The 16,244-nt window shown below is 46.3% G+C and overlaps 2 protein-coding genes across 2 annotated transcripts in view; both read right to left on the bottom strand.

The window, feature by feature from the left end:
• LOC118215092 overlaps positions 1–16,244 on the bottom strand; it is an 800,072-nt gene that overhangs the window by 188,447 nt on the left and 595,381 nt on the right. The window lies entirely within an intron of this gene.
• Positions 1–16,244, bottom strand: part of LOC118215093 (NACHT, LRR and PYD domains-containing protein 3-like) — a 113,257-nt gene that overhangs the window by 14,419 nt on the left and 82,594 nt on the right. The window contains exon 14 of the mRNA XM_035395529.1: positions 2,883–3,056. Within this exon, the coding sequence (XP_035251420.1) occupies positions 2,883–3,056 (174 nt within the window). The remainder of the gene's footprint in view (positions 1–2,882; positions 3,057–16,244) is intronic.

The raw sequence follows: 16,244 nt of genomic DNA, 5'->3' as shown, positions 1-16,244 counted from the left end.
CATCGTTCCTGGGTCCTGGCTATAGCTTTGGGCAGTGGAAAGTCTTCAGTACTTCCCTACATGGGATGTGCCAGACACCACCCTCCCCTCAGGGGAGGAGGCATCCTTTGCTGGCCTGACAGCATCTCAGCTGTGAGCATAAGGCATTCTGGGAGCTGTCTATATGTCCCCATAGGTGTATCTCAAACACAAGATGATGAAAGAGAACTTTAGGTTACTGTTGTAACCCCGGTGGAGAGATCCACCAAGACTGCCCTGCTTGCCGCACATGAGAAGTGAATATGAAGAGTAGTAGCACTGCAGCGTCCCATATGTTCTTCCAGGAGGGCAGTAGTCTCCTGTAGCACTGAATGCACTGCTGGCTGTCAGAACCATACTTGGTGAAATTGGATTACCGGATGTCGTTTCCCATACGTGCATCTCACTACTCTGTGTTTCGGAGAACCGGGGTAGCGACAGTGACTTAAAGTTTTGGGGTAACACCCTTACTGAGGTATTCACTGGGCATATTCTTAGTTTCACTAGCAGGATATGCAGCTTGGGTCAATCAAATGTTATTTAACAGAAAAATACACAAGTCATGCCTTGTGATATTTATATAGTCTTGGTACGCAAATGGGGTAAATCTTAATTAGGTTAATCCCAGGGATAGTTGATGGTTTTAGATTCCTGGATGAGCAGGATATTTACCTCCCAGGATTGAAGGTATTAATGTCAGAGAACACTTAGATGAATGCCTGGCTCTCAAATGCAAGTAGCTAGTCTCTCTCTCCAGGATACAGGGTCAAGCTGCCCATCATTTCATAGCACACCCCAGTCAATATTTTTATATATAAACTCACATTCACACAAACATTCAGGTTACAGGCTCTGAAAATGAATGGAGTCAGGAAATGAGTCTTCCCTGTGACAAAATTCAAACCCTTACATTGTCATAATCATTCATTCTATTTAGTAATGATCACACAGTACCCAGCACTACTCACCCCAGTCTCTGTATTTTACAGTTTGGACTCCTCAGTCCAGCACAGAGCAGCTCCACTCCAGAATCTCCCAGGTTATTGTAGCTGAAGTCCAGATCTGTCAAAGGTGAGTTTGATGACTGGAGAGCTGAGGCCACAATATTACAGGACTTCTCTGTGAGGTCACAGCTGTTCAGTCTGCAAAGAAGAGTTCATACATTCAAGTAATGAAGAATTATTGGCACTCTTCATTAAAATGAGCATAAATGATTGTATAAAAGAAACATTTAAACATAATGATTTTAATTTTCTGCTCAAACATTTGTACAAACTGCTTACTTTCACTTTCATAAAACATAATTATTATGAAAAACTTGCGAAATTAGCATTTTTCTCAAAAACATAGGGGTCAAAATTATTGGCACCCCAAAAGAATATTTAAAATAAAACCAAACAAAGTGGCATCTAATGAAATTTGATTGAAAAAAAATTGATCTCAGTCCCTCGGAACTGTTTACTGCCTTTCACCATTTCCTGTTTCACTGGGGTACAAATATGAGGTAGCACAAATGTAAAATCCCTTTGTCATCCATCACTACGGGCTAAGGGATCAGCTGAGCCCCTGTACTGAGGCCGTCTCAGGACCCCTGGTGCTGCACACTGCTAAGGGATCAGTGGGCAGGGAGTGGGGGAGCCCCGATACTCCCAGGGAGAGCAGGGCAGCAGTGCAGTACTGTATGACAGAGGAACATCTGCACATTGTGTTTATACATTAAAATACAGGAATAAACAGTGAGCAGGCTGTATGGACCCAGCGGCAGTTTATATTGAGATTAAAGCTCAGACAGCAGTGTATTTAAAACTCCAGGAGACACTGTCGGGCAAGCAACAATTAAGTAAAAATATGTTTATTTTCTGAATCCAGTGCTTCGGTCAATGCCCTTGTTAAAATGTGGGCAGTGGAAAGTCTTCAGTACTTCCCTACATGGGATGTGCCAGACACCACCCTCCCCTCAGGGGAGAAGGCATCCTTTGCTGGCCTGACAGATTCTCAGCTGTGAGCATAAGGCATTCTGGGAGCTGTCTATATGTCCCCATAGGTGTATCTCAAACACGAGATGATGAAAGAGAACTTTAGGTTACTGTTGTAACCCCGGTGGAGAGATCCACCAAGACTGCCCTGCTTGCCACACATGAGAAGTGAATATGAAGAGTAGTAGCACTGCAGTGTCCCATATGTTCTTCCAGGAGGGCAGTAGTCTCCTGTAGCACTGAATGCACTGCTGGCTGTCAGAACCATACTTGGTGAAATTGGATTACTGGATGTCGTTTCCCATACGTGCATCTCACTACTCTGTGTTTCAGAGAACTGGGGTAGCGACAGTGACTTAAAGTTTTGGGGTAACACCCTTACTGAGGTACTCACTGGGCATATTCTTAGTTTCACTAGCAGGATATGCAGCTCATGTAGGATAGCAGCTTGGGTCAATCAAATGTTATTTAATAGAAAAATACACAAGTCATGCCTTGTGATATTTATATAGTCTCGGTACCCAAATGGTTTAAATCTTAATTAGCTTAATCCCAGGGATAGTTGTTGGTTTTAGATTCCTGAATAAGCAGGACATTTACCTCCCAGGATTGAAGATCTTAATGTCAGAGAACACTTAGATGAATGCCTGGCAGCAGTAGCTAGTCTCTCTCTCCAGGATACAGGGTCAAGCTGCCCATAATTTCATAGCACACCCCAGTTAATAATTTTATATGCAAACTCACATTCACACAAACATTTAGGATACAGGCTCTGAAAATGAATGGAGTCAGGAAATTAGTCTTCCCTGTGACAAAATTCAAACCCTTAGATTTCCATAATCAGTAATTCTATTTAGTTAATGTCACACAGTACACAGCACTACTCACCCCAGTCTCTGTAGTTTACAGTTTGGACTCTTCAGTCCAGCACAGAGCAGCTCCATTTCTGAATCTCCCAGGTTATTGTAGCTGAGGTCCAGATCTCTCAGGGGTGAGTTTGATGACTGGAGAGCAGAGGCCACAATATCACAGGACTTCTCTGTCAGGTTACAGATGTTCAGTCTGCAAAGAAGAGTTCATACATTCAAATAATGAAGAATTATTGGCACTTTTCATTAAAATGTGCATAAATGATTGTATAAAAGAAACATTTAAACAAAATGATTTTAATTTTCTGCTCAAACATTTGTAGAAATTGCTTACTTTCACTTTAATAAAATATAATTCTTATGGAAAACTTACAAAAATAGTATTTTTCTCAAAAACATAGGGGTCAAAATTATTGGCACCCTGAAAGAATATTTAAAATAAAACCAAACAAAGTGGCATCTAATGAAATTTGATTTTTTTTAAAATTGATCTCAGTCCCCCAGAACTGTTTGCTGCCTTTCACCATTTCCTGTTTCACTGGGGTACAAATATGAGGTTGCACAAATGCAAAATCACTTTGCCATCCATCACTATGGGCTAAGGGATCAGCTGAGCCCCTGTGCTGAGGCCGTCTCAGGACCCCCTGGTGCTGCACACTGTTAAGGGATCAGCTGAGCCCCTGTGCTGAGGCCGTCTTAGGACCCCCTGGTGCTGCACACTGCTAAAGGTCAGTGGGCAGGGAGTGGGGGAGCCCCGATACTCCCAGGGAGAGCAGGGCTAAAATATATTTTACGCGATTTAACTTAACAAGTATTATTGAAAATGACAATTATGAATTCAATCATTGATAGGTCAGTCAACAGTAACCTGGTGGATTCAACTGACAAAACAAAACAAACTGTGTATCAGGTCTACTTCTAAGTTACAAAACAAAACAGAAGACATCAAACAAGATGCTAAATTTAGATTACCAGAAAAGAAAGACTGAAGAGCCAGACCTTATCAAAGTATTCCCCTCTTCCAGTGCCACGGGAACAAAGGAAATGAACTAAAACGCACAACCAAGAAACCACCACCAAAATAAAGACCAACTGCAACATAACACAACTTTTTCTTGAGGCCATCATAAACACTTGACGCAACATGGCTTGAGCATGTTTGCCCTGTTTGGGCAATGCCACGTTCAGATGTAGAAGGGGGGCGTGCTCATTTATGACGAGGACTGCCCTATCTAAAAGCTGACAGTGTACTTATTAATTAAAGTGACCTCATGTTGTTGAAAGCATGGCTAAGAACCATATTATTACCTAAATTTTCAGGAATTTAGTCCCTTTCTAACAAGAACAAACGTGAATATATTAGGTAATTCCGTTAAGTTATCGAATACCAATGAAAAGCAAGTTAATGTGTGCTCCTAACATAAACATAAGGTTTTCAGTCAACAATTTCAATAAAATGTCACAGATTGCATTTAAACTTAAGATCAAACAGAACAGGATTTTTGTTCATTCTGTAGCCACACTGGGCCTCCAGCCTTGTAAATAGGTTTGTCTTCTGGTTTGTCTCTCCTGAGACTCTGCAGGAGGTGGGACCCATAGATCGCCTGCCTAGATAAGGGTATCAGAGTGGCGTAAAGGACGTTTCCTTTAATGTTCATGGAGTGGAGGGTAGGCAGCATTCTTCAAGCCAATATTGTATCCAGTTCACTGTTTCTCTCTCTGAGGCCACTTGATATCTGACATACTGTAGATAAGTTAATTGCTAATTTTGCCCTCCCGCCCAACCACAGCATCTGGCTTCAGTCGGTTCATGGTCTGAAGAACACATCATCACTGCAGACCTGTCGCCTCGTCCCACAGGTGGACCATTTCAGAGCAGCCAGCAGCTCAGTGGTTGCAGTCTCGTCAGAGACAGTTCATGAAAATGATAGGTATTGTGTAGTAATACTCATTTGAGCACCCTGGGGCAATACAAAAGGACTCTCTATGCATTTTTTGTTTCGTTTCTTTCCTCCTGATTTGTCGCTGAGCTCACTGAAAGTCAGCCATCTACCAATAGGAACTGAGCAGCCGAGACTAATGCCAATGATGTCACAAACTATCTTGTTCCAAGATGGCTGCAGCCTCATGTAAAAAAAGGGAATTTCAGCTTTTTTCCTGGCAAATACAGATCAATTTCAGATTTGAATGCAGGGCCATATCTTATTTAAGGTAACAAGTGTGAATCCGCAATAGCTGCGAGCGCACACGCGCATGCATCTATGCGTGCATGCAGGGGCGTCATGCAGAATTCTGGAGGGGCACAATTAGAGCGGGGGGCATGGGGGTCCTTCCCCAGAAAAAAAAGAAAATAATGATGCAATTTTCTGCAATTTGACATATACATTCAAAGACTTTGGGGGGGTTATTTTGAAACTTCACTAAATCAGTTTTTGTAGCTCGGTAATCTCCCACTTTATATTAGGGTAAATAATGTATATTTATTTAGAGATTTTCATGTCAATTATTTGTGCTGTTATGGTTATTGAAGCACGAGTCAAGAAGAGATCCTGGTCATCAAAGCCAGAGTAGTCAGAGAGGTGGACTCCCTTTCTGTCATGCCAAGTGTCACTGCTGCCCCTGAAAAATCACCTGGATCTACAGGACAAGCCCAAAGTGCATCTAAGAGGGAGAGGAAGAGTCTTGGAAGCTTTTTCAAGAAACCAGCTGCTGAGCTCACCAGCCGTTCTGACACAGAGAAAATTGAGGCTGAATTAAACAGCTATTTGCTTTGTCCACTGGCAGATGGCGAGAGCGATCCCCTCGCATGGTGGAAGCTACACGAGGTGAATTTTCCTCAGATCAGTGGTTTGGCAAAAAAGTACTTGTGTATCCCTGCCTCAGAGGCTCAGAGAAGCTATTCAGTGCTGGGGGAAATACAGTAGAATGCCAAAGGTCTGCTCTGAAACCAGCCACAGTTAATATGCTAGTCTTCTTAACCAAAAATCTTCAGCTGTGATGTCCTGTTCTCTTTTTGATAGCTACCTCTTCCTGAATCACATGCTTTAATAGTATGTGTGTGATAACTTGCACTACCTAATTTGTGGCATGTTCCAGCCACAACCTAATTTCCACATAAGTTATTTTATTTACAATTTCAGAGTATATCAGTGTTTACATTTTCATTGAACTTGTATTTTATTTGTTAATTTGCTGTTAATTTATCAGGTTGTTTTTGCACTGTTTTGCAGTTTTGTAACCTAACTGAAGACATGTTTGGGACTGTTACTTTTTGATTTTCTGTTTGCACTATTTTTACGACTATTTGTGCCATGACAGTACAACAGAGGTTGTATAAGTGTTTACGTTTTCATTTGTTGTATGTAGTTTATGATTAAAGTCAGTGTTTGCATTACAAACTTGTACTTGATTTGAATCATTATTGTGTTTATATACTGTTTTGATGTTTTGCAGCATAGTTTTGTTAAGTTGTTGTTAAGTTTGCACTATTTAAACATTATTTGCACTTTTACAGAAGAAAAGTATTTTTACAACATTTCCATTTGTTTTTCCTGGGGTTAGATTATGAATCCTGCGAGTATTGTTGTTTGCATTTTCACTGGAATTTAAATTTGTGAATATTGGTGGGTATCGGGACGTTGTCCCGGGTAATGTATTTTGTTTGTGTTTTTCTGAGCTGCGTCTCAGGGTTTTCTTTTCGCTGAGTAAGTTTTGCTACTCAGTTGTCTTTTCATTTGAGACCAGTTTTGGGTTTGGTACCAGAGCTTCGCCTCTGTACCACTGGTCCTTTTCTTTTTTCGCCCTGGTTTTCACGGGTCGCTTTTGGTTTCGCGAGCCAGTTTTACGGCTGGACAAGGGGGTCCTTCGGAGTGGCTTTTTACTCCGTGTTTTTTTTGTTGTTGGTTAGGATCCTTTGTGTGCGGGAGTTGCTCTCCCAAGGATCTTATTTGTTTTGTGTTTACTTTCGGGTGTTCCCCTTCCTTTATCCTTCGGGACTTGGTGGCTAACGCTTCCGGTAGCGTTAGCTTTTCGTTCCCCTATATTCGTCGCTTCTGGTTCTCCAACACCCCCACACCATTATAGTACACAGAAGCCTTATGGAGATACCAGCGACCGATATTGTGGTAGAAATGGACGCTAATACTCTGGAGAGGGCGGTAGCCGCCCAGCAAGCAACCATTTCTAACCATGGACAGGGGTTACAGCTGCTCCAGGCACAGCAGGCAGCTACGGCTGAGCAGCAGGCACTGATCTTCCGTAGACAGGAAGAGATGTTGCAGCAACTGAGCAGACAACAGGAAGTACTAATAGGGCTCGCAGACAGCTTTCGCCAGTTGGCAAGTGAGTCCTGCTCCCCGACCGCACCCGTACCGTCACCAGTGGCACAAGCACTGTCATCCACCACACTTCCCCAACCAGGTTTACCAAATGCTAGGGAGCCTAAATTACAGCTTCCGTTGCGCTACAGCGGGGAGGCAGGAAAGTGCAGAGGCTTCCTGTCTCAGTGCCTAATTTTTTTAAAATCACAACCCTCCCGTTTTACTACCGAGGATGCTCGGGTGGCGTTCATTTTATCTCTACTTACCGGGACTGCTCTGGCGTGGGCTGACCCTTTAATTCGCGCACAGGCACCGGTGATGAACGATTCCCAGCTACTGATGCTTGAGATGGCCCAGGTCTTTGACCATGACATCTCGGGCAGGGAGGCGGCTACCCGGTTGACCCGGATCAAACAGGGAGGCCAAAGTGTGGCCGAGTTTTCAATTCATTTTCGGGCATTGGCAGGGGAGACGGGGTGGGCAGAGGAACCGCTCATGACCCTGTTTATAAACGCTCTATCCGACCCTGTAAGAGACGCCTTGGCCACTCTAGAACCACCGGTTAGTTTGGGGTTACTGATTTCTACAGCGATCCGCATAGACAACCGGGTAAGGGAACGAGAGAGAGAGAAGGCGGAGAGAAGAGACCGGGCGACTTTGTTTGCTCCATCACTTCCGGGCAGGGATGCCAATTCGGGGCTCAATCAGGTTGCTCATAAGGGGGAGGAGCCGATGCAGATAGACAGCTCGGCTCTTGGGCGGACCAGGAGAGATAAGCCATGGAGAGGGCGGTGTTTCTTCTGCAAACAGCCGGGGCACCTGGTTAAAAATTGCCCAAAGTTGACCATAAAAGACCAGTCTCACTAGCGGAGCGGAAGCCACCAGTGAGACATAATAAAGTTACAGACTTTCGCATGTTTTTATCAGTGGAACTGGCCTGGAGAGGGGCTGTGGTCCAGGCAGAAGCCTTTTTAGATTCTGGGGCGGTTGATAATTTTATCGATCGCAGGTGGGCTCAGAACCTGAATCTGCCAGTCCGTTCCATGTCCCATCCCCAATCCCTCATAGCACTTGATGGCCGCCCGTTGGGCACTGGTATGGTGAGGCAAGTGACTGAAGTGGTTTCGATGCGTATTCCATTCCGGGGGCACGTGGAGCGCATTCGATTCTTTTTAGTGGAATCCCCTGCGTACCCACTGGTATTAGGACATTCGTGGCTGGTGGAACACCAGCCCCATATTAATTGGGGAAACAAAATGAATCCTATCGCGCAGTGGGGGGCTCGGTGTGATGACCACTGTCCGCAGGTGCGCTCTCCTTCCTCCTCTCCCCTCAATGAAACCAATACGGGGTCTGAGTGGGATGAGAAGGAGACTGGGTCGGGTCTCAGTCCGGGATTATTTCCTGCGGTCTCAGAGGAGCCAGAGGAGAGTCTAGCTTGGGACTCGGTCTGTGACTGGAATCCTCCGGCAGACGAGTGGGATGGTAGTTGGAATTCCGACTTAGAGGAGGAATTTTTATCCCAGTCTTCCGGTGGTGAGGATGAGGCGCAAATGGTAGGAGCGGTTTCTGTTCCCCTTCCTCCCAATGTGCCGGAGGATTACAGAGAATTAGCGGAGGTGTTCAGCAAGCAAAGGGCCACCACACTGCCGCCGCACCGACCATAGGACTGCGCTATAGACCTTTATCCGGGTACTGTGCCTCCTAGGGGTTCGCTTTATTCATTGTCCATTCCCGAGGGCGAGGCGATGAGGATATACATTCAAGAAGCATTGGCTAGTGGATTCATTAGACCCTCGACCTCACCGGCAGGGGCCGGATTCTTTTTTGTCGGAAAACAAGACGGTAGCCTGAGACCGTGTATTGATTACAGAGGTCTCAATACGATCACAATAAAGAATCGGTACCCGTTGCCCCTTATGAATTCGGCATTTGAGCGCCTCCAATCGGCAGCTGTATTTACTAAACTCGACCTCCGTAATGCGTACAATCTGGTGCGCATACGTGAGGGCGATGAATGGAAGACAGCTTTTAATACTCACACGGGCCATTATGAGTATTTAGTGATGCCGTTTGGCCTCACTAACGCCCCTTCGGTTTTCCAGGCGTTCGTTAATGATGTGCTCAGGGAGATGCTGGAGAAGTTTGTGTTTGTCTACCTGGATGACATCTTAATCTTCTCCACCAATCTCTCTGAGCACATCAAACATGTCAAACAGGTATTAGCCAAACTCCTAGAGGCTCACCTGTTTGTAAAGGCAGAAAAATGTGTGTTTCACGCGGACTCCGTCTCGTTTCTGGGGTTTATTGTGTCTGCAGGAAAGATCCAAATGGACCCGGATAAGGTTTCTGCGGTCAAGAATTGGCCAACCCCGGATTCGATAAAGCAAGTCCAACGATTTTTAGGATTTGCTCATTTTTATCGGCGGTTTATCCGTAATTTTAGTTCTGTGGCTGCGCCCATCACGGCGCTTACTAAGAAGACGGTGGTGGGTCAGTTCTGCTGGAACCCCCGAGCGGAGGCGGCATTTGTGGAGCTTAAAAGGAGGTTTTGCTCCGAGCCTATTTTAATCACTCCCAATCCTTCGTTGCCTTTCATTGTGGAGGTTGATGCCTCTGAACTAGGGGTTGGGGCCATCCTATCTCAGCGGTCTCCCCAGGATCAGAGGGTGCATCCCTGCGCTTATTTCTCTCATTCTCTGTCTCCCGCCGAGAGAAATTATGACGTTGGGGATCGCGAACTACTGGCTGTCAAGTTGGCATTGGAGGAGTGGCGTCATTGGCTCGAGGGAGCGGAGCATCCGTATCATAAACGGATCATAAAAACCTTGAGTACGTACGAGACGCAAAAAGACGCAACTCACGACAAGCACGGTGGGCGCTATTCTTTGCGCGATTTAATTTTATTTTGACTTATCGGCCGGGGCCGAAGAATACTAAACCTGACGCACTCTCTCGGATTTTCAACAAATCTGACGAGGACCGTCCACCGGAACCCATCATTCCGGTTAGTCAGATCCTCGCTCCGGTTTGTTGGAAGATCGAGGCGGCGGTTCGTGAGGCGCTACGTTGGGAGCCTGACCCTGGAGGGGGCCCTCCTGACTGTCTCTTTGTCCCGACTGAGGTACGGGCTCAGGTGCTGAAATGGGGGCACTATTCACGGCTCACGGGTCACCCCGGGGTCCACAGGACCAAAGAGTTTTTAGCCAGGCGATTCTGGTGGCCAGGTATGGACAATGACGTGCGAGAGTTTGTATTGTCTTGCTCGGTCTGTGCCTGTAATAAGAATCCTCATCTCGCACCATCTGGGCTGTTACGTCCACTACCCGTTCCTAGGCGGCCATGGAGTCACATAGCTCTGGATTTTATTACGGGACTGCCACCATCCGAGGGTCACACAGTAATTTTAGTTGTGGTAGACCGTTTTTCCAAGGCTGCCCATTTTATTGCCTTACCAAAACTGCCATCAGCACCGGAGACGGCGCGGCTTATAATTAATCATGTTTTTAGGATACATGGTCTGCCGCTGGACATCGTGTCGGACCGGGAGCCACAGTTTGTGGCGCGGTTTTGGAGGGCATTCTGCGCTCTCCTGGGTGCGTCGGTGAGCCTTTCGTCTGGGTTCCACCCAGAAACTAACGGGCAAACCGAACGCACAAATCAAACTCTTGAGAACACTCTCCGGTGTTTGGCGGAAGCGAATCCAACAACATGGGGCCAGTTCCTGGGGTGGGCTGAATACGCACACAACACCCTGCGTAACGCTTCCACAGGATATTCTCCGTTTGAGGCTCAGATGGGGTACCAACCGCCGCTATTTCCGGAGTTGGAAGATAACATGGGCGTGCCGGCTGCGGGAGCTTTTATCCGGCGTTGTCGGGCCACCTGGAAGAGGGTTCGGGCATCGCTGTTACGCGCCAGCGCCAATCAAAAGAGGCTGGCTGATAGGCGTCGTCGTCCGGCACCATCCTATCACGTGGGTCAGCGGGTGTGGTTATCCACCCGGGACCTGCCGCTGCGGGTGGAGTCCCGGAAGCTCGCTCCTCGCTATATAGGGCCTTTTAAGATCATCCGCAAAATCAACCCCGTCACGGTGCGGTTGCAGCTCCCGCGGGCGATGAGAGTGCATCCGACCTTTCATGTATCCCGTCTCATGCCTGATCTGCGCTTCTGTGTGAAATACGTTTAACACAAAGCCGGTACGGTAGAGGTATAGGTGCTCGGTGGACGGTTTACTGAACTGTGTTGTGGTTGGTTCTGTGTCCTCTTAAGGCGAGTCAGTCTCTTAGCGCAGTGAGCGCATTCTGACGCCTTAAGAGCATTTATACTTTTATTTTGAGCTCGTGTGAGCCGGTGGGTATTGGGACGTTGTCCCTGGTGTGTATTTTGTTTGCGTTTTTCTGAGCTGCGTCTCAGGTTTTTCTTTCGCTGAGTAAGTTTTGCGACTCAGTTGTCTATTTTCTTTTTAGACCAGTTTTGGGTTTGGTACCAGAGCCTCGCCTCTGTACCACTGGTCCTCTTCTTTTTTCGCCCTGGTTTTTACGGGTCGCTTTTGGTTTCACAAGCCAGTTTTACGGCTGGACAAGGTGGTCCTTCGGAGTGGCTTTTTACTCCGTGTTTTTGGTTCTTGTTTTTGATCCTTTGTGTGCGGGAGTTACTCTCCCTAGGATCTTATTTGTTTTGTGTTTTACTTGTGGGTGTTCCCTTTCCCTTTCCCTTTGTCCTTCGGGACTTTGTGGCTAAACGCTTCCGGTAGCGTTAGCTTTTCGTTCCCCTATATTAGTCGCTTCTGGTTCTCCAACACCCCCACACCATTATAGAGCATGCATGAGCTTAATCTTTAATGTTCTTCAGAGACAACTTCCTTTGTTGCCCACAGTCATATAACTATACTTTTTGAAAAGAAATACATTACAAAAAAAGATATTAAAACATACAGACACGTGGCACAGACATAAGAGGTAATTATATATGTATGTATTGTGTGTATTTAAGATTATGATGAAATTAATATTGAACTGAACTCTCATTCATTGTTTTATTGCAGAGAAGCGTGAGGGATGCCAGGATTGACAAGGCTGTGGGAGTTTGTAAAAAGGTCATCAGTGCATTCTCGCACAGCTGGAAAAGGCAACGGGCACTCAAATATGCTCAAGAAGAAATTGGCCTCCCTCAGCATAAACTGGTGACGGAATCTCCAACACGATGGAGATCAAGGCAAAAGATGATTCAGCGACTGCTTGAACGAGAAAAGGCCCTCACACTGCTGATATGGGGCGACATAGCTCAGGAGGTAAGACCGATTGTCTGGCAGTCAGAGGGTTGCCGGTTCAAACCCCGCCCTGGGTGTGTCGAATGTCCTTGAGCAAGACACCTAACCCCTAACTGCTCTGGCGAATGAGAGGCATCAATTGTAAAGCGCTTTGGATAAAAGAGCTATATAAATGCAGTCTATTTACCATTACCATTGATAGGTCAACCAGGCATCTGGTGCCTATATGGCAGGACATTGATGTCTTTGATTCTGTGAGTAAGACACTAGGGCCTCTCCTTGATTTCACAGGTGCTCTCTCTGCTGAAAATTATCCCTGTGTCATGCTTGAAGCCTGTTCTTCAGCTATTCAACAGTGAGCTGCTACAGGGGAAAGATGAAGACACAGATCTCACCAAGACAATTAAACATTCAATACTGGACTATCTGAACACCAAGTACAAAAAGCCAGAGATTGAGAAACTGATCAACATGGCAACAATGCTTGATCCACGCTTCCGCACTCAGCACGAGTCAAGAAGAGATCCTGGTCATCAAAGCCAGAGTAGTCAGAGAGGTGGAATCCCTTTCTGTCATGCCAAGTGACACTGCTGCCCCTGAAAAATCACCTGGATCTACAGGACAAGCTCAAAGTGCATCTAAGAGGGAGAGGAAGAGTCTTGGAAGCTTTTTCAAGAAACCAGCTGCTGAGCTCACCAGCCGTTCTGACACAGAGAAAATTGAGGCTGAATTAAACAGCTATTTGCTTTGTCCACTGGCAGATGGCGAGAGCGATCCCCTTGCATGGTGGAAGCTACACGAGGTGAATTTTCCTCAGATCAGTGGTTTGGCAAAAAAGTACTTGTGTATCCCTGCCTCAGAGGCTCAGAGAAGCTATTCAGTGCTGGGGGAAATACAGTAGAATGCCAAAGGTCTGCTCTGAAACCAGCCACAGTTAATATGCTAGTCTTCTTAACCAAAAATCTTCAGCTGTGATGTCCTGTTCTCTTTTTGATAGCTACCTCTTCCTGAATCACATGCTTTAATAGTATGTGTGTGATAACTTGCACTACCTAATTTGTGGCATGTTCCAGCCACAACCTCATTTCCACATAAGTTATTTTATTTACAATTTCAGAGTATATCAGTGTTTACATTTTCATTGAACTTGTATTTTATTTGTTAATTTGCTGTTAATTTATCAGGTTGTTTTTGCACTGTTTTGCAGTTTTGTAACCTAACTGAAGACATGTTTGGGACTGTTACTTTTTGATTTTCTGTTTGCACTATGTTTACGACTATTTGTGCCATGACAGTACAACAGAGGTTGTATAAGTGTTTACGTTTTCATTTGTTGTATGTAGTTTATGATTAAAGTCAGTGTTTGCATTACAAACTTGTACTTGATTTGAATCATTATTGTGTTTATATACTGTTTTGATGTTTTGCAGCATAGTTTAAGACTTGTTAAGTTTGCACTATTTAAACATTATTTGCACTTTTACAGAAGAAAAGTATTTTTACAACATTTCCATTTGTTTTTCCTGGGGTTAGATTATGAATCCTGCGAGTATTGTTGTTTGCATTTTCACTGGAATTTAAATTTGTGAATATTGGTGGGTATCGGGACGTTGTCCCGGGTAATGTATTTTGTTTGTGTTTTTCTGAGCTGCGTCTCAGGGTTTTCTTTTCGCTGAGTAAGTTTTGCTACTCAGTTGTCTTTTCATTTGAGACCAGTTTTGGGTTTGGTACCAGAGCTTCGCCTCTGTACCACTGGTCCTTTTCTTTTTTCGCCCTGGTTTTCACGGGTCGCTTTTGGTTTCGCGAGCCAGTTTTACGGCTGGACAAGGGGGTCCTTCGGAGTGGCTTTTTACTCCGTGTTTTTTTTGTTGTTGGTTAGGATCCTTTGTGTGCGGGAGTTGCTCTCCCAAGGATCTTATTTGTTTTGTGTTTACTTTCGGGTGTTCCCCTTCCTTTATCCTTCGGGACTTGGTGGCTAACGCTTCCGGTAGCGTTAGCTTTTCGTTCCCCTATATTCGTCGCTTCTGGTTCTCCAACACCCCCACACCATTATAGTACACAGAAGCCTTATGGAGATACCAGCGACCGATATTGTGGTAGAAATGGACGCTAATACTCTGGAGAGGGCGGTAGCCGCCCAGCAAGCAACCATTTCTAACCATGGACAGGGGTTACAGCTGCTCCAGGCACAGCAGGCAGCTACGGCTGAGCAGCAGGCACTGATCTTCCGTAGACAGGAAGAGATGTTGCAGCAACTGAGCAGACAACAGGAAGTACTAATAGGGCTCGCAGACAGCTTTCGCCAGTTGGCAAGTGAGTCCTGCTCCCCGACCGCGCCCGTACCGTCACCAGTGGCACAAGCACTGTCATCCACCACACTTCCCCAACCAGGTTTACCAAATGCTAGGGAGCCTAAATTACAGCTTCCGTTGCGCTACAGCGGGGAGGCAGGAAAGTGCAGAGGCTTCCTGTCTCAGTGCCTAATTTTTTTTAAATCACAACCTTCCCGTTTTACTACCGAGGATGCTCGGGTGGCGTTCATTTTATCTCTACTTACCGGGACTGCTCTGGCGTGGGCTGACCCTTTAATTCGCGCACAGGCACCGGTGATGAACGATTCCCAGCTACTGATGCTTGAGATGGCCCAGGTCTTTGACCATGACATCTCGGGCAGGGAGGCGGCTACCCGGTTGACCCGTATCAAACAGGGAGGCCAAAGTGTGGCCGAGTTTTCAATTCATTTTCGGGCATTGGCAGGGGAGACGGGGTGGGCAGAGGAACCGCTCATGACCCTGTTTATAAACGCTCTATCCGACCCTGTAAGAGATGCCTTGGCCACTCTAGAACCACCGGTTAGTTTGGGGTCACTGATTTCTACAGCGATCCGCATAGACAACCGGGTAAGGGAACGAGAGAGAGAGAAGGCGGACAGAAGAGACCGGGCGACCTTGTTTGCTCCATCACTTCCGGGCAGGGATGCCAATTCGGGGCTCAATCAGGTTGCTCATAAGGGGGAGGAGCCGATGCAGATAGACAGCTCGGCTCTTGGGCGGACCAGGAGAGATAAGCCATGGAGAGGGCGGTGTTTCTTCTGCAAACAGCCGGGGCACCTGGTTAAAGATTGCCCAAAGTTGACCATAAAAGACCAGTCTCACTAGTGGAGCGGAAGCCACCAGTGAGACATAATAAAGTTACAGACTTTCGCACGTTTTTATCAGTGGAACTGGCCTGGAGAGGGGCTGTGGTCCAGGCGGAAGCCTTTTTAGATTCTGGGGCGGTTGATAATTTTAAGGTGGGCTCAGAACCTGAATCTGCCAGTCTGTTCCATGTCCCATCCCCAATCCCTCATAGCACTTGACGGCCGCCTGTTGGGCACTGGTATGGTGAGGCAAGTGACTGAAGTGGTTTCGATGCGTATTCCATTCCGGGGGCACGTGGAGCGCATTCGATTCTTTTTAGTGGAATCCCCTGCGTACCCACTGGTATTAGGACATTCGTGGCTGGTGGAACACCAGCCCCATATTAATTGGGGAAACAAAATGAATCCTATCGCGCAGTGGGGGGCTCGGTGTGATGACCACTGTCCGCAGGTGCGCTCTCCTTCCTCCTCTCCCCTCAATGAAACCGATACGGGGTCTGAGTGGGATGAGAAGGAGACTGGGTCGGGTCTCAGTCCGGGATTATTTCCTGCGGTCTCAGAGGAGCCAGAGGAGAGTCTAGCTTGGGACTCGGTCTGTGACTGGAATCCTCCGGCAGACGAGTGGGATGGTAGTTGGAATTCCGACTTAGA

This window comes from Anguilla anguilla, chromosome 16, assembly GCF_013347855.1.
Source record: "Anguilla anguilla isolate fAngAng1 chromosome 16, fAngAng1.pri, whole genome shotgun sequence".
Lineage (NCBI taxonomy): Eukaryota > Metazoa > Chordata > Actinopteri > Anguilliformes > Anguillidae > Anguilla > Anguilla anguilla.
The sequence above is the reverse complement of the archived record's forward strand: the minus strand, read 5'-3'. Positions and strand labels throughout refer to the sequence as shown.